The sequence below is a fragment of the Spermophilus citellus genome, assembly GCF_964194105.1.
Source record: "Spermophilus citellus genome assembly, chromosome: 18".
NCBI lineage: Eukaryota > Metazoa > Chordata > Mammalia > Rodentia > Sciuridae > Spermophilus > Spermophilus citellus.
The window spans coordinates 15,058,951-15,077,708 of NC_138200.1; the positions used below are offsets into that span (position 1 = coordinate 15,058,951).

The window sequence follows — 18,758 nt, forward strand, 5'->3', positions numbered from 1 at the left end:
TTCAGGGTTGACCTTCCCATTGCATGGAATGCCCGGATGGGGCTGCAGACAGCTCAGTCCTTCTGGAGGGGTTTCCTCTAGTCAGATAAGAGAACCTCTGGGAAAAACTAAGAAAACCCTCCCTGTGTTTTGGGAGAGGCAGAGGAGGCAGAAATGGGGTTGGGCTCCGTGGGGAGGGGAGAGGGTCAGGGAAACACTACTTTTGCAGTTGGTCCAGGTCGGCCTTTCCTTACTGTAGCAAATTATACCTGAGACCATCAACTTATAAAGAGAAAACAAATGGGTCCCAGTGTTGGCTGTTTCCTTCCCTCCATGATCTAATGGCTTCCTGGCTTTGGGCCTGTGGGGAGGCAGCTTACTGTGGCAGGAGTGCACTCCTGAGCACCGGGCTCACCTCCTGGCTGGGAAATGGAGAGAGAGAGAGAAGGAGGAAGAGGCCGGGGCCCTGCAGTCCTCTCCCAGGCCTCCCAACACTGTCAGAGGCTCAGTGGCTCTGCCTCTAGGAGGGAATCAGGAAGCAGACACCAAGCACAGGGTCACATAGAGTGACATTTATTTGCAGTGAATGAGGAGATGGAGGGAAATCGCTTCCCAGATTGTACCAGCCTGAAGCTGGGGAGGGGCAGGATATTGCATATTCAGGAGGGGGCGGGGCGTCTTCCCAGCAGGGGGAGGAGCCTGCGCATGCGCAGTCTGGCGGCAGGCTTCCTCCCCTTTCCCGGGTTAGGGGAGGTGGAGACCAGGGTGTATTATAGTCGCGGAGTTCGCGTCCTCCTCCGGCAGTTTATGGAACATTCTTTCTAAGAAAATGACTTGGTTTGCAGGATTAAAGGTACCAAGTGGGGCAACCTCTGCTAACACCACTTTTTTTTAATATCCATATTTTTAGTGGTCTGTGAACCTTTATTTTATTTATTTATGTATTTTCTGCGGTGCTACGAATCCAACCAGGGCCTCACTCTTTCTAGGCGAGCGCCCTACACTGAGCCACAGCCACAGCCCCTCTCACTCCACTTCTGAGAGGTTCTAAGAGTTTTAGGGACCTCCAGAGGGAAAAAGGGGACCTGACCCTTCACTTGGGCCTGCTGGTGCCGGCGGGTAAGAGCGGGTTGAAGCTCCGCCTGGGCTGGTCCTGTCTCGGGTCTTCCCTTGACCTCGGGGTCAGGTCCCTGCTGGGCTCTGCGTGTGGCCTGTCAGTCATCCAAAGCCCAAGGCACCGAGATCCGAGTACTGGCGGCATTCTCAGGATTTGCAGGGACATCCAACTGCCACCTCAGACAACTTCCTGCCCAGACCCACTGGAGTGGCGCCTGGAAGTCCTCAGTCCTGGGCCTGCAGAAAAACGGAGCCCCCCCCCCCAGGCCAAAGGTCATCCCACTGAGAGACCACAGCCCCCAAGCAGAAGCAGTCACCTCATGGGGAAAGAATGGCCCCCCTCCAGGTCCCAGGTCTGAGAGATAAACATTCTGCAGAACAAATAAGTGGAGATTGTCCCTGGAGTGCTGAGGACTTCTCCAGAGCCACCTGGCAAAACCAGAAGTGGCACCACAGCCCCGCCCCAGCCCCAGCCTGTCCCTGTCCCTGCTGGTCAGGCCGACCCCTCCCACCTCCTGTTTCTCCAGGGGCTGTTCAGTGCCTGGACTTTGGATCTGCCACATAGTGGGCTACGCAGCTACTGGGGACTTTCCCTTCTGCTCGATGTCCCCTCCCCCTGCCTTTTGTACATCCCAAGTTTACATTTAAGGCTAAATACTCCATCCTAAAAATGGACCACCAGACTTTCTGTTTCTCACACAATATACATACAGAAAAGCCAAACTGAGCCTGTCTCTAGCCATCAGTGAGCCAGTGTCCCCAGGATAACTATCATCCTGGCCCCTAACATCACTCTTTTCCTAAATATATTAAAGGAAATCACAGCATGTGCCGGGTGCAATGGTGCAATCCTAGCAGCCCTGGAGGCTGAGACAGGAGGATCATGAGTTCAGAACCAGCCTCAGCAACTTAGCAAGGCCTAAGCATCTCAGTGAGACCCTGTCTCCAAATAAAACACACAAAAGGGCTGGGGATGTGGCTCGGGTGGTCGAGTGCCCCTGAGTTCAATCCCCAGTACCAAAAAAAAAAAAAAAAAAATCCCATCATGCTCCTCCTTTGTATCTGACTTATTTCCTTAACTGTGTGCCTCCAAAGTCCATCCATTCTGTATTTAGCTGAAGCTGGTACCTTCTCATGGCTTCATAGTGTTGACTGATCCATCTGCTGTGGGAGGACATTGACTGGTTTCCAATTTGAGACTATGAGAAAGCAAACTGCGGTGGACATTGTTCTGTCTGTCTTCTGTGCAGAGGAGCTCGCATATACACCCGGAACGCCCCCAAGGTCACGGCCTGCCTCCCGTAGGTGCTGCTTAGCAGTTTTCCAAGGCACAGGACAGTAACCCGCTCCCACAAACCCTTTCAAAGGGCGCCTGTTGTTCCATGTTCTCACTGAAGGACCCCAGCCCCATAACCTAAGGCCCGATTATGAAAAGTAGAAAGTATGCAGTAAACAGGTCTAAGTATTGAATGAGCTCACCACCTAACCGGTTGAGAAAGGGCACTGTACCTACATCACAGGACATGCTTGAGCAGACAGGAACAGAGAAGCAGGAATAGAAAGAGTGGAATGTAAACCTGTGAGATTTATGAGTTTTTCGGGAACCTATAGTGAAAAATAAGTTTATCATAGTGAAAAACCAGTTTACCCTTTAAGTGACATGTATGCTGGATTCAAAAACACCTGTTATTGTGCTAGGTGGAAAACAACTCCTTTTTCCCTATAAAAGATCTGTACCCCAAAGCCCGGTGTGCCAGTTCACCAAAGCTTCGGCTGAGGTTTTGCTGTGCACCCGCAGGCGCCTGTGTATTAATAAACTTGCCTCTTGCTTTTGCAGCCAGTGTGATGCTAGTTCTCTTTTGGACGGGGGATTTGAGGGTCTGGGGGTCTTTCATCACCAACAGTGAGGGTTTGTTGGTTGATGGTGTTTTTAGCCATTCCAGATTCCAGCGTATGTGTAATCGCTTCTTCCAGTTTGCATTCTTCTGCGGACTGAAGGGGCTGAGCGCCCTTTCCCGGGTTTATTGGAGCTGTCAGATAAAGTGGGTAGATGGCTGTTGATCTGGGCCAAGCTCCTGCCCCAGGCCCAATGGACCAAACCAAAATGGAGTCACTCATGCTGAAACATGAATGGAAACTAAGTTGTTTATCTGATCTTCCAGGAGAGAGAGAAAGAAAGAGAGATAAAAGTCAAATTCCAAAAAGCCAGTTTTCCTGGTCCTGATAAGGAACTCTCTGCTGTCACCTTTACAAGGAAAGTAACTGAGGAACCCGACCCACCACTCTGCTTTCTGTTGGGTTTCTCTTCAACTCTTTCCTGCCTATAAAGCCAGCCCCTCTGCTCAGCTCATCCTGTTACTCCATCTTGGTGAGCGAGTGTCCAAAGCAGGACACCCCTAGGAGTGGCCTTCTTCATCCTGGGAGTGCCATCAGCATGACCATGTGCTGGTAAAGGTGATCCTATGTATTAAAAAACACTAATAATTCTGTGACAACCGTATTGTGGTTACATTTTAAGAGGGAGAAAGAATCTTTATCTTTTAAAGATATATGCTGAAATCGTTTTAGAGGAGATGATGCATCCTGGATTGCTTTAAAATAACCCAGTGGCGGGCAGGGGCCATGCCTGTAATCCCAGTGGCTCCGGAGGCTGAGGCAGGAGGACTGCGAGTTTGAGATCAGCCTCAGCAATCTAGCTGGGCCTTAAGTAATTTAGCCAGACTCTGGTCTCAAAATAAAATGTAAAAAAGGGCTGAGGATGTGGCTCAGTGGCTAAGCACCTCTGGGTTCAAACCCTGGTGCCAAAACAAAACAAACAAACAAAAAAACAACTCAGTGGGGGATTGGGTGGAAGGATATATATTTTACAAAAAGAAAATTGATCATGAGGTTTCTTCCAAAAGACAAAACAGCCAGGCATGGTGGACACCTGTAATCCCAGCAACTTGAGAGGCTGAGGCAGGAGGATCATGAGTTCAAAGCCAGCCTCAGCAACTTAATGAGGCTCTAAGCAACTCAGCAAGGCCTTGTCTCTAAATGAAAAAACTATTTTAAAAGGACTGGAGATGTGGTTCAGTGGTAAGCGCCCCTGGGTTCAATCCTGGGTACCAAAAAAAAAAGTGTGTGGCTTTTGAGGTCCTGGTTTGGTCTGAGGCGCTGGGGAGTGCTGGAGGCTGGGTTGCACATGGGGACTGAGCCATCTCACACTCAGGTTCTCTGGGTCTCCTTCCTCTCCAGGGGACTCACACCCACGATGGTACTCCTTAACTGACTCTCTGGGGGAGGAGTTTGAATATATACCACCACCTCCTCGGCCCACCTGCCAGGGGCTGGTTCCTTGGGTCCTTCCTCTCGGGCGCTGGCCTCTTTCCAAACCCCTTCCCTGCCTTCTGAGAGCAGAAAAGGTTGGATGCTGTTTAACTGTTGCTTCCAACTCTTGCAACCCAGAAGCATCTATTCCTAGTTGTGTTTCTAGTCACACATATGCGACACACGGGCTGGTAACTGTGGGCTCTGGGGAGAAGGCAGGGAAGCTGGGGAGACAGAGCTCCCTGGGCCAACGGGTGTGGCCCACTTACTTCCCAACTCCCAGGTCCAGGAATTTTCTACTTCTGCAAACCAGACAGGCAGGATTCTCCCTCCAGCCTCCCACCCATCCCCTCCAGCAGGGATCCTGCCCTGCACCCCCCACCCCACTTTTCCCTCACCGTCCTTGTTGATCCAGCTCGTGGGAGCCAGTGACCTTGATTTCCAGCCAATAATTCCGCACATCTCCTCTCCTACCTTGAAATGAAGTCCTTAAAAAACAAAACCTGTTTTCATGGGTAATTCTTCAAATGTTAATAAAATGACCTAACTATAGCTAAGGGCAAAATAAAAGGAGAGAAAATTTGTACTTCAAAGAATAGGTGTGTAGGGCTGGGGATGTGGCTCAAGCGGTAGCGCGCTCGCCTGGCATGCGTGCGGCCCGGGTTCGAGCCTCAGCACCACATACAAACAAAGATGTTGAGTCCGCCGAAAAAACTAACACTTAAATAAATAAATAGTTTAAAAAAAAAAGAATAGGTGTGTAGATCAACATGCAAGAGAGACTTGTTTTGATATGATTATGACTCAGGCACCTCCTGGGAATGTGTTCCAAATGCAGACCTCAATACTATGAACCTGTGCTTTTAGTATATCCCCAGAATGTTTGCCCTTTTATGTGGAATCCCTGAAGCAACGACTCTGTAAAACCCACAGCTGGTATGCCTACATGAGGTGTTTTACTGAACGGAAGGATGTATTCGTTTGTTTTCTATTACCATAATGAAATACCTGAGGCTGGGTACTTTTATAAAGAAAAGAAGTTTGTTTTGGCTTTCATTCTGGAGGTCCAAGGTCTGGAGCCCACATATGGTGATGGCCTTCTTGCTGGCTGCTTGCACAGAAAATCGCAAGGCAAGAAACAGAAAATGTGGGCTGGGGCTGTAGCTCAGTGGCAGAGCACTTGCCTAGCACATGTGAGGCCCTGGGTTCAATCCTCAGCACCACATAAAAATAAATGAATAAAACAAAGGTATTGTGTCCATCTACAACTAAAAAATATTTAAAAAAAAAAAAAAAGAAACAGAAAATGTGGTGTGTGTGTGTGTGTGTGTGTGTGTGTGTGTGTGCGCGCGCGCGCGCGCGCATGTGCATGTGCACATGCCTGTGTCCTCTGGTTTCTCTTTTTATAAAGCCAGTAGTTTAATCATAGGGGCTCCACCCTGATAACCTTATCTAATCTAATCAGCTCCCAAAGGCTCCACCTCTAAACAGAGTCAGATTCCACCTTCTTTTTTTTTTTTTTTTTTGGCACCAGAAATTAAACTCTCTTTTTTGTGCCAAAAAAGTTGTGCAGAAAAAGTGCCAAAGAAGCTGGCTTTGCTGAGGTTGGTTTTGAATTTGCAATCCTCCTGCCTTGGCCTCCTGGGCCCCTGGGATTACAGGTGTGCACCACCATTAAGAAGATTTCACCTTCTTAATACCTTGCCATGGCGATGAAATTTCAATACATTGTTAAATAGGAAAGGACCAATCGTCCTTTCCAGGGGTAAGAAAGGGGGTGGGGTTGAACTCAGGGACACTCGACCTCTGAGCCATGTCCCCAGCCCTATTTTGTATTTTATTTAGAGACAGGGTCTCACTGAGTTGCATATCACTGAGGTTTAGCATTTAGTTGCTAAGTCTGGCTTTGAACTCATGATCCTCCTGCCCCAACCTCCCCAGCCACGATGATTAGAGGCGTGCACTACCTCACCCATCTTAAACTAATACTCTTGAGAGACAGAGAGATTTCCGAAATAAAAAATGTTTATTGAGCCAGATGCAGTGTTGCATACCTGTAATCCCAATGGCTCCAGAGGCTGAGACAGGAGGATTGCAAGTTTGAGGGTAACCTCAGAAATTTATCTAGGCCCTAAGCAACTTAGAGAGACCCTGTCTAAAAATTAAAAATAAGAAAGGTAGCAGAATACAACAGTTACTAATATGGCATTATGTAAAAATGTGGATGTGTAACCGATGTGATTCTGCAATCTCTATTTGGGGTAAAAATGGGAGTTCATAACCCACTTGAATCTAATGTATGAAATATGATATGTCAAGAGCTTTGTAATGTTTTGAACAACCAATAAAAAAAAGAAAAAAAAGAAAAAATGAAAATTAAAAATAAAAAGGGTTGGGGATGTGGTTCAGTGGTAAAGCACCCCTGGGTTCAATTCCTGGTACAAAAAAAGAAAAAAAGAAAAGAAAGATGTATTGAGCCTCTACAGATGCTAGCCAGAAAGAAGGGACTAGTCTAGTCCTAGGACAAGTTTCTGCAGCTCCAGCAGGAAGGTCATGTAGCAGTTGGGAAAGTGTCCCCTGGATCTAAACAACAGAGTATTTAAAAATGAAAATTTGGATGATGGAGGTGGCCCATGCCATAATCTCAGGGGCTCAGGAGGCTGAGGAAGGAGGATCGTGAGTTCAAAGCCAGCCTCAGCAACTGCGAGGTGCTAAGCAACTCAGTGAGCCCCTGTCTCTGATAAAATACAGGATAGGTTTGAGGATGTGGCTTGGTGACCAAGTGCCCCTGAGTTTAATCCGCGGTACCAAAATAAATAAATAAATAAATAAATAAATAAATAATAAAAAGAAAATTTGGGGAAGGAAGATTTTAAATGTTTACATTGACCCCACTTTGACTATAGATCTGTAGGATGGTTACACAGAGTGGGGAAAGCTTTGGGATAGGAGGGAAGTCCACAAGAAGCAATTAATTGTTTCTGCATCATTTGGGGTTATGATAGGATGAATTAAGGTGTTGTGATAGGATGTATTAAGTTTTTCTATTGTTCTTTTATGGGGGGGGGTGTTTTTTTGCAGTGTCAGGGATTAAACCCAGGGGTACTCTACCACTAAGTAAATCCCCGGCCTATTTTATTTGAGACAGGGTCTTGCTAAATTGTAAATGACTAAAGAGCCTAGGCTGGCCTGGAACTTGAGATCCTCCTGCCTCAGCCTCCCCTGTGGCTGGGATTACAGACGTGCACCCCCACACCTAGCCAATGAGTTAAGTTTTTAATACACATTCTAGAATGTGTATGTGGCTCTGTTCAGCCCATAGCTTTTTTTTTTTTTTTTTTTTTAGAGAGAGAGTGAGAGAGGAGAGAGAGAGAGAGAGAGAGAGAGAGAGAATTTTTAATATTTATTTTATTTTATTTTTAGTTCTCGGCGGACACAACATCTTTGTTGGTATGTGGTGCTGAGGATGGAACCTGGGCTGCACACATGCCAGGCGAGCGCGCTACCGCTTGAGCCACATCCCCAGCCCCAGCCCATAGCTTTTTAACTGATCATCCTCCCCCATACCTCCTCCCTTTCATCCTCTGGCCCTTTATAATTAAATTTAAGACATTTCATAATTTTTCTCTTATCAACATAAACCCTCAGGGGACATACTTAAACCATGACCAAACCATAGCAGAAAAAAAAAAAAACTGATAAAAGTTCCAAGAAAAGTGAATCTAGCATTTACATTTCTAGAAAATTCAGCATCTGTTAATACCTTTGACATTGTTGGGTTCTAAGTGCAGATTAACAGCTTTCCTCTGTGAAATACAATGTACTGGAGACCATTGGCTGGATTGAGCTCAAGAGACCAACCAAAGTAGGGCCACTCATGCTCAAGTCCCAAGTCACCAAGCTGACACTGAGTTGTGATCTTACCTTCCCAGTCATCGGGAAAGTGATAGAGAAGGGCCAAATCCAGGAATCCCTTTGCTTTACAAGAAAAGGAACTTTGAAACAACCCATCTGCCTCACCGTTCCTGAACTCCTGGACTTTGTCTCTCCTATCAACCAAACTCCTCTGCTCAGCTGATTGGAAAACCCATTCTGTTTTATAGGACGAGGCGTTACCAGGTTCTAGACTTGCAAAAACGGCCAGTAGAGATCTTGACACTACCATTTGTCATGATTTTGTCTTTTGACACCTCCTCCATGAGAATGCACAGGACATGGAATAATAGGAGTGTGACAGAGCCCCCTTTGGAATGGAAAGCTCCGAGTCCTCAGTTTCCTGATAACCAGTATTTCTCCATCCCAGCTTTCCCACACTGAGAAGAGAAACGGAAAATCTGCCCCATTTGGTGCCAATGAAACCACAGTTATAACCTATCTAGCTAGCACCGCCGACCTCATTTACATATGCAGATTTCCTGGCTTTTGTTTCTATAAATTGCAATACTTCAGTAGGGCCTGCAGAGGTAGGTTAGCTCACTAATTGACCAAACTGCAACTTAATTCCTTTTTCCTTGGTTACTTGTTTCTTATGGGGGGCGGGAGGGCGAATCCCGTCCGTGGGGACTCCAGCCTAGGGTGCCATAACTGTAGGAATTGGGACAACTCTCTGGGTGTGACCTTCCATGGGACCCAAACAGCACCCTCCACTACCCTGACCCATAACTTTCTCAGATGGCCCCTGGGTGCCTTGCCTCCTCCCCTCCCCTCCCCCACCCCAGGAGTCATTACTTTCTAACCATTATATTCTAGGAACTAGAACCTTCTTGAGCTCATTCGTTGTTTTCCTTTTCACAGTGTAGCCTGGGATGTCATTGCAGAAATTGACAGAGGCCACCTCTGGGGAGGAGAATTGGGGACTGAGAGAGAAGGACTTTTCAGCCTCTGCCCTTCTGTCCCACTGAGATAGAATTTTAGGAATGTGTAGAGAGATGTCCATGTTGGAATGTGACTGGCCGCTGAGGGCAGCTGAGTCCAACAGAGGAGCCTCAGGGATGGAAAGAGACCTTTGACCTTGTGAAGCTAGGGGCTACTGTTGACTTGGACCATGAACATGACCCGTCAGCCACAGATGCGAGCTGAAGCCACCTGCCTGGCCAGCACCACAGTGGGGAAACTCTTGCTCAATATATGCCATCCCAAGGGAAGTCCCACCACTGATCCCGCTTCCCCACAGGTTGAAGTTTGAACATTAGAGAAGCGCCCAGGCAGGCCTATAGACAGGGTTTATTTAGAAAGGGGTCACACAGACTTCTCTATGGGGGCCACAGCTGGTATCCGGGTATCCCCAGAAGCGAGGTGCTCTGCCCTTTTTATATGTCCTAGGCTTCCTTTGTTCTCCTGCCCTCTTCCCCTCATCTCTCTCCTTCCGGTGCACTGTGACTCGGTGTGGTGGCCCGAAGATGGGAACCAGGTGGGCTGGAGGGGGAAGGGCAGGATGGAGCGGCCCAGGCCACATTAATTAACCACCTTATAGCTCCCTTAGGGAGGGGCAATTCCTGGGACAGGTTACCTTGGCCACAGGCTGGAGCCGGGGAGGTTCTGGATAAGGGTGGAGGAAGGGCTCTGGAGGAACTAAATTTCAGTCCCCGGGGGACAGCCTCCAACTTGCCAGAGTCACTCAAAATTGGCCTCCTCCATCCTCCTGATTTACCTGTCTGTACTGCCTGCCTGTCTCATTCTGGCTTCAACACTCCAGGCCGGACCTATCCCACCTAATTCCATGCTGTAATAGAAACCCTGACCCTAAGCCTGGCCAGTGTCTCGCTGTCACCTTAGCAGGGACACTGCCTGGAGAGCAGCGCGCTCACCTTTCACTTCCTAGTCAAGCTCGTCCTCTCTGGCAAAACCCGACCCATCCTTAAACTCTCTTCTGTGATGTGTCACAAGCCCAGAAGATCTGAGCAGAGCCCTCCTTCAGACCTCCTCACGCTCCCTCCCTCCTCACGCTCCCTCATGGGGACAATATTGGTTTGTTTGTTTCAGGGAGTGAAGCTGAAGCCAGATTTAAAGTTAGGTAGTCAGTGTAGTTAGGTAAATCGGGTCTAAAGTGAAATCTAAAATGGAGGCCATGCGGAGAATGACTCAGGGAAACGCAGGACAACTCATGGAATGTTAATGAAGTCCGAAAAGGCCCTAGGCCAAAGTCCACCTCAAAGAAGTGTTAATGAACAGCCCCCAGCAAACTTAAAGATAGCCCATCCCAAAGAAGTGTACCACCCCTCGGGCCTTCCAACCTACATTCCATCACCAAAACTATAAAAAGGGGAAACAACCACACTTCCACGGATTCCACCTCTTGGGTCCCCTTCTTCCTCCGGGAGAAGTCTTTTCTGCAGTCCTTTAATAAACTTCTAATCTCTACTCTGACCTTGCCTGGGCGTGCTTCTCTGGTGTTATTCTTCAACATTGGGGAAGCAAGGACTCGTCACCGGTCAACAGCGGTAACAAAGCCAGGGGTCTCCACCATGGAGCTATATCCCCAGCTATTTTGAGACTCTGCCTAAAATATTTCATCAGCTGGAGGCACAATTTTAAAAGATTTTTTATTTCTTGTGCAAACACCTGGCCTTGGGGAATGGGTGCTTAGTTTACCCCAGGAATTGCTGTGGATGCTGCCATCCTGCAGACACCTTGGCCTTGTGACTAGACCGAGCTGTTCAGCTGCTCTGCCGGCCCACGGTGGGGGTGGAGGAAAGCACACACCGTCCTTTTGTGGCGACCCACAACAGTCTCATTCTTTCATTCCAGTTCCTTCCTGGAGATATTAAGTCAAAGGCATCACAGCTTTATTCTGCACTTGGTGCGAAGACTGGAGTGAGGCCTGTAATCCCAGCAACTTGGGAGGCTGAGGCAGGAGGATCACGAATTCAAACCTAGCCTCAGCAACTTAGCACAAGGCCCTAAGGAACTCAGTGTGACCCGGTCTCTAATAAAATATATTAAAAGGCTGGGGATGTGACTCAGTGGTTAGGTGCCCCTGGGTTCAATCCCTGGTACCAAAAAAAAAAAAAAAAGAGCTCAGGCCATCCTTTCCACGGGTCATGAATTGAGTGCATCTACCTTCAGTCCTGTTCCACTCTAAGGGATCAGCAGGACCCCAATACAATGAACCCCAGGAATCGCCCACCTGCCCCACCCTAAATAACCCAGACCATTGCTCCAGCCCATCGATATTTTCTGCTCTGAAAATGAGCCGTGCTAGGGTTCCACCAATTGACTCTGCTGTTAAATACTGATGAAGAGAAGCCCGCTGACCCGAGGTCTGCCCCCCCCACACACTCCACCTGCCCTTGCCCCTCCCCCCTTCCCTGCTAGGTTTCCACAGCTTTGATCACTGCCTAGCACAGGATGTCCTTTACTCCTTGTGAGTTGGTTCTTCATGGCCGATGCCCTCTATGGTCTGGCTCAATGCTACTCAATTTTAAAGCTTTCATTCTTTTCCACATTTGTGGAGAGTATTTTTTTTTGGGGGGGGGGGAACTGGCCAGAGGTCTTATTTTTAATTTCCCCAGTGCTATATAATTCGCTTATTATTATGTCTGTTTGTTCAGGATACCTCTCCCTCTAGAAGGAAAGTTCCATGTGGCCAAGAATCCATGTCCAGTTTTGTTTGTTGGTGTTTAAAATGACATAAATGACTCATCGTAACTTTGATTGAGGAGACTGTGATGGTAAGTGAAATAAGCCAGACCTAGAGAGGCAAAGGTCCAGTGCCTTCTCTGATATGTGGGAGCCAGTCCAAAATAAGGAGAGCAAGAAAGTGCGGAGGGGCAGGGGAGACTCCATCTAAATAGAAAAAGCCCCTGGGCTAGAGGAAGGGGAATGGGGGGGGGGCGCTGGATAAGGGAAGAACCGAGGAATCAATCTGACCTAACTTTCCTATGTCCTTTTATGAAAGGTACCACAGTGAGTCTTACCATCATGGATATCCAGAAGACATTAATAAAAAAAAAAAAATCTAAAAGTAAATAACAGAAAGATGGAGAGAGAAGGGAAAGGGAAATACTGGGAACCAAATTTGAACAAATCATAGTCTGCTTTTTTAAAAATTTTTTTTAAAGAAAGAGAGAGAATTTTAATATTTATTTTTTAATTATCGGCAGACACAACATCTTTGTTGGTATGTGGTGCTGAGGATCGAACCCGGGCCGCACGCATGCCAGGCGAGCGTGCTACCGCTTGAGCCACGTCCCCAGCCCCCATAGTCTGCTTTTTTAATTATGTAAAACTGAATCCTGATGTCATGAATAACTAAAAAGAAAAATTAAAAAACTTATTGAACAGAGCTGATACATGGGTTAAAATCGGGGATCCTGGAGCTAGACAGCGGGGTTCAATTCCCAGTTCTGTCACTACTAGTCTGGTGACCATGGGCAAGTCCCTTGGCTTCTATTGGGCCTGTTTTCTCATCTGTAAAATGGGAACAGAGCAGTGCCTACTTCATGGGATTGCTACGCGGGCCCGCAGTGAGACTGTCCCTAAAGACTGTCTGGTGTTTTGGGTTAGAACGCTGATTTTTGGCGGTTGGAGTCTGTTTTTTTCCTGGGGAAAGAGGATAACCATGACCCGCCTTAAAGGTGATGGAAAAGTTTAAACGAGATAACGCATGCTGGACTGAAATAACTGCGGTTGCTCAGAGCCAGGCGCCTTCTGCAGAATTAGGGACATTGCAAGGTGCGGATCGCGAGGGACAGAGCCCGGATTCCCGCCGCCGGTTCCCGGCCGCGTCTGCGGTGTCCCAGGGGCTCAGTCGTCCCCCAGCCGCCCGCAGCCTGCGGGAAGGAGGTGGGTTTGGAGAGGAAGGCGCCGGGGATTGGACCGCGGCCGGCAGAGGAGTGCCAGCCCGAGGGGAGGGGCCGGCGAGTAAAAAGGGAGCGGGAGGCAGAGAGCCGCACCGCGCGGCCCACGCGAGGGACATCGGCGGGCTCCGGAGTAGGACTCGGGGGACAGTTGGACCACTAGGGCGGGCTGGATGGCGGGGAGCTGTGAGCGAGATGGGGGCTGGCGAGGAGGGGCTGAGGGTGGGGACCTGGGGACACGTGGGGGTGCGAAGGGTGGGCGGGAGGCTCCGAGGGCTTCGGGGGCTGTTCAGACGCGCGCCCGGCAAGGGCGGGGCCGGCGGAGGTGGCGCGCCGCGGAGGCTGCCGGTCCCTGACGCCCTGACCCTTTCTCGCCCGCAGCCGCAGCTGGCTCCGGCTGGGGGACCATGGGCGCCTCCGCCTCCAGGGGCCAGGCCACCCGGGTCCCCGGGCCGAAGCTGGACCCCGAGGAGGCGCTGGACCTGAGCCAACTGCCACCCGAGCTGCTCCTGGTGGTGCTGAGCCACGTGCCCCCACGCACGCTCCTCACCCGCTGCCGCCGGGTGTGCCGGGAGTGGCGCGCCCTGGTGGACGGCCAGGCCCTGTGGCTCCTGATCCTGGCCCGGGACCATGGCGCCGCTGGCCGCGCCCTGATGTCGTTCGTCCGCAACTGCCTGCCCCCCGCTGGCGACGCCAGGCCTTGTCCTCTGGGCCGCTTCTGCGTGCGCAGACCGTTGGGACGCAACCTCATCTGCAACCCCTGCGGCCAGGGTGGGAGCGCTGGCCGGGAGCTGGAGGGGCGGGGTCCGCTGGGGGCGGGGCGGGGCGGGGCCTGCAGGGAGCTGGTGGGAAGGGGCGAGGTCCGCCTGGGCCTGGGGGCGGGGCCTGCAGGGAGCTGGTGGGAAGGGGCGAGGTCCGCGGAGCTGTGGGCCGGGCTGGGGAGAGGCAGTGCTCAGTCTCCCGTGGGAAAGTGCTTGGACCCAGGCCTCAGGGGTTTGGGAGGCTTTGTTTGTTTGTTTATTTGTTTGTTTTTCCGGTACTGGGGATTCCATCTTCACTAAACTGCATCCCCAGCCCTTTTAATTTTTTTTATTTGGGACGGTCTCGTTAAATTGCCCAGGCTGGTCTCAAACTTGCAGTCCTCCTGTGTCAGCCTCCAATAGCTAGGATTACCATCCTTTTATTTAACAGAAGGCCTCCGGAAATGGATGGTGCAGCACGGTGGAGATGGCTGGGTGGTGGAAGAAAACAGGAGAACTGTGCCGGGGGCCCCTTCACAAACCTGTTTCGTAACTTCCTTCCGGTGAAAGCCCCTACTCTCCAAGGATTGGGAGGTGGGGGAGGAGAAAGATCTGCTTGTTCTCATGGATCCTTCTTCCACGTTCCTAGTTGGTGCCGCAAGAAGCAGGTCTTGGACCTGGAGGAGGAGGGTCTGTGGCCAGAACTGCTGGACAGTGGCAGGATTGAGATCTGTGTCTCTGACTGGTGAGTGTGGTAACAAGCAGCCCCTGACTAAGACTGGCTGCCTGTGGCTTGGCCTTTGATGGGCAGCTCAATGTGGGCTCCTAACAACCCCTTACAGATAAAGGAACTGCAGGTCAGGGAGGAAGAGGTGATCCTACCCTGGAGCCCTTTCCTCCTCTCCAAAGGGGTCTGGATTGGAAAACATCCGATTGGATCCAATACTGGGCCTTGGGCCCAGCTCAGTCTTGTTGAAACAGAAGTACATGAAGATTCCCGGGGGGTACATGACTCAGGTGATTCTAAGGAAGCCAAACCCCATAGTCTCTATGGCTATATATCTCCTATTCTGAAATTCATCTGCTGCAGATCCTGTCTGTGGTGGAAAGATCATGGTTGTTTCTCCCTCTCTCTTCCTCAGTTCCCCTTCTTCAGCCTTACAAGGGGAAAAAAAAGTCCTCACTGTCGTTTGTGGTCCCCAGATGTAAAGACTCATGGGGATCCAGGCCAACTGACTTTGGAATTTGGGGTCTTAGCAATTTCACTTATAGTCAAGGCAACATAACCCCTACCTGAAACTTATCTAAGAGATACGTTTCCAATAAATTTTATTTTTAAAATTTTTTTAAAAATATTTATTTTATTAGGTGTAGATGGACACAACACAATGCCTTTATTTTTATGTGGTGCTGAGGATCAAACCCAGGTCCTGCCCATGCTAGGCGAGCGCGCTACCGCTGAGCCACAATCCCAGCCCCAAAATTTTATTTTTTATTTAATTACTATTTGTCAAATTGTGGTACCTGTCTCTTATGATCAGGTACATCATTGACTGTAAAGAATGAAGCAGGGTGCTCACCTGTAATCCCAGAGACTCAGGAGGCTGAGTCAGGAGGATCTCAACACCAGCCTCAGCAACTTGGCAAGACCCTATCTCAAAATAGGGTTAGGATGTAACTCAGTGGTAGAGCACTCACCCCCCAGTACCACAAAATAAATAAGAAAGAATCAGTGGGGTCCAAATTTTTCTGCACATCACCCAGGTGGCTTTTCAAACTCCTGCATGTCCATTAAATCATGTTTCTGAGGGTGAGTGCCAGGCATCAATGTCTATGAGAATTTAAAGCCAAGAGTTAGAAGGCACTGTCCCCAAGACCACCCTCACTTCTAATACCAGCTTCACGTTTAGAGGACTCCCAAAACCACTCTCACTAATTCACCCACAGAAAACTATTATACAATTATGGTTTATTGCAAGGAAGATACAGAGTAAAATCAGTCAAAAGAAGCACATAGGGCCAGGCGAGGTGGCACAAACTTGTAATCCCAGCAACTCGGGAGGCTGAGACAGGAGGATCATGTGTTCAAAGCCAGCCTCAGCAACTTAGTGAGGTCCTAAGCCATTTGGCAAGACTCTATGTCAAAAAAAAGAAAAAAAAAAAAAAATAAGGGCTGGGGTTGTGACTCAGCTGTAGAGCACTTGCCTGGTATGTATGAAGCATTGGGTTCGATTCTTAGCACCACATAAAAATAAATAAAGGTCCAATGACAATTAAAAAAATTAAAAAGAAAAAAGATGAAAGAAAAAATTAAAAATAAAATGGGCTTGGGGATGTGGCTCCGTGGTTAGGAGCCTCTGGGTTCAATCCCTGGTACCAAAAAATAAAACAGAAATTCCCTTGGTCTTTTCCCCTGCAGTTAGTACTTGTCACCCTCCCAGCACTGATGTATGACAAGACTCATGGACTCTCACCGTGAGTTTCATGGCGAAACTCAGGAGGCTTACCGAGTTTCATTTACAGTTTTTATTGGGACTTCATCTGATAGGCATTATCGATTCACCGCCTGACTGTGTGGTTAATCTCAGCCTTCAGATCAATTGACATGAACTCGAAGCTACCAAAGCCTCATTGTTGGTCTTTCTGGAGTGACCTGTAGCTATATAGGCATGACCAGCCCCTGCCCTATGACATTAGTATCCTCAAGTCTCCATTAAATAAAGACACCTCTCAGACACAGCGTCCCAGGGGTCCAGAGGTCACTCAGAAGAACATTGAGGAGCTGGATTTGTATATTTGGGGAAGGCCTTCAGGTAGCAGGCAGACACCCAGAGAGATGGAGGGGTAAGTCTAGCCTTCAAGGGCTCTCTCCTTCCACAGGTGGGGAGCCAGACATGACTGTGGCTGTAAGTATCGACTCCTTGTCCAACTTCTAGACGCTGACCAGACCATTCTAGATACCTTCTCTGCTGTGCCTGACCCCATCGAGCAGTGGAACAACAATATCTGTTTTCAGGTGAGTCTGACGGGGTAGGGAAAGGATGGTGGGGTCCATACTGGTTACTTATTGCTATGTAACAAATCACCCAAAACTTAGTGACTTAAAATCAACAGCAGTCCTTTTGTTGCCTCTCACATCTCCTGAGTCAGTAGTTGGAGAAAGGCTGAGGTGGGCCGTGCTGGCTCCAGGCCCTCATGCTCAGACAGTGGCCTGCAGATGAGGCCTGGAGCTGAAGGGCAGGGTGGCAGGTGATATGTGTGGGTGGCAACTGGTGACTGGCCAAGAATCTCTTTTTTCATTGATTCCCGGAGCTTCCCTGGGGTCTCTGGGCTTGGACTGCTTTGGGCTTCCTCACAGTATGGCGGCCTCAGGGCAGTCAGGCTGCTTCCATGGTGGCTCAGGGGTGAGGTTCAAGAAAAGTGAGTCTGTCACCTTTTCTGACTTAGCCTGGGAAGTCACTTGGCCAAATCTACTCAGCATCACTTCTACCAAATTCTTGGTTCTAAGCAAACCCACCCAAATCCCAGGAGAAGAGGATTGGATTCCACCAATTAATGAAGGAGTAGCGAGATTCTAGAAGAACTTGTAGGAGGGTAGATGATGTTGCTGCCATCTTTGGAAAATACCACCTTCCAGAAGGTTCTGTCCCCCATCTCAGCCATCGCATAACAGTACCAACCCCTCCTCTGTCTACAGGTCACCCATGTGTTCTCCAACATCAAGACAGGCGTCCGTTTCGTGTCTTTCGAACACTGGGGGCAGGACACACAGTTCTGGGCTGGCCACTATGGAGCCCGTGTGACCAACTCCAGTGTGATCCTACGAGTCTCTCAGTCCTAGACAAGGGACGCCTTTCTTGTGAGAGAGCCTAACCATGCCGTCTAGGCGCCGGGACGTTTGGCTGGGACCCCTCGTTAACCAAGTGCTTCTACCTCCCCGGCACACTGAGAACTTCAGGGTCCAGCCAGGGGTCCTTCTGGGCCCTGCATTCAGGTTCTGGAAACCACTGGAAGCCTGGTCTTCCATCAGGTCTACCTACGGCTGCTGCTTTGGGTGGGCACAGCACTGTGTAATGGAGACCCACAGGCGGCGCCTGAGGAGGCCTTCTCGCCCCTCTGCCCCCCACCAGCGATTCAGCACAGCCCCCTCTGCCCTGTCCCCATGTTGGTCTCTGTCCCCTCTCCTTTCTGCTTCAGGGACTTAGCTGTCCTTTCAGGGAAGCCCTGTACTGGACTCTGAACTCTTTCTAGCCAGATTGCAGCTGCCTTGGGTGGTGAACTTGACCTCCAGGGCCTTCTGAGCTGCAGGGCTGCACCCAGGCCTTGAAGCTAAAGGTCACCTAGGTTCAAATAGGATTTGGAGATGAATCTGCCCACACTGACTTCCCTGGGAAATGAGGAGGTACCTCAAGTCCAGCCCTGATCCTCAAGGACCTCTGTAATTGTGTGATATTTAAAATGATTTTATTTTTCATTTTGACATTTTGTTTTCCAAACAGCAAGAGAGTAATCTGTCAGCTATAATATATAATGTATCTAGAATGTATCTGGTGATCATATATAATAAATTTATTATTTTGCCAAAAGTGCCTCAGATCTTTGTTTTTTGGTTTTGGGTTTTGGTACCAGGGATTGAACTCAGAGGCACTTGATCTCTGAGCCACATTCCCAGCCCTATTTTGTGTTTTCTGTAGAGACAGGTCTCACTGAGTTGCTTAGCACCTTCTGCTGAGGCTGGCTTTGAACTCAAGATCCTCCTGCCTCAGCCACCCTAGTCGCTGGGATTACAGGCGTGGGCCACCGCACCTGGCTCAGA

At 49.3% G+C, this 18,758-nt stretch overlaps 1 protein-coding gene across 3 annotated transcripts; it reads left to right on the top strand.

Annotated features, from left to right (window-relative positions):
- Positions 1-13,217: 13,217 nt before the first annotated feature.
- On the top strand, positions 13,218-18,509 carry FBXO27 (F-box protein 27). 3 transcript variants are annotated; one of them, XM_081275666.1, is made up of 6 exons: positions 13,218-13,262; positions 13,584-13,973; positions 14,394-14,505; positions 14,592-14,687; positions 16,823-16,958; positions 17,640-18,509. In XM_081275666.1, exons 2-6 carry the CDS (start codon positions 13,610-13,612, stop codon positions 17,781-17,783), a joined length of 852 nt encoding a protein of 283 aa, XP_081131792.1. In that variant the 5' UTR covers positions 13,218-13,262; positions 13,584-13,609; the 3' UTR covers positions 17,784-18,509. The 3 variants fall into 3 exon arrangements, with proteins under 3 accessions (XP_081131792.1, XP_081131790.1, XP_081131791.1); XM_081275664.1 differs by lacking the exon at positions 13,218-13,262 and adding an exon at positions 13,269-13,388; XM_081275665.1 differs by lacking the exon at positions 13,218-13,262 and adding an exon at positions 13,275-13,335.
- The last annotated feature ends 249 nt before the right edge of the window (positions 18,510-18,758 follow it).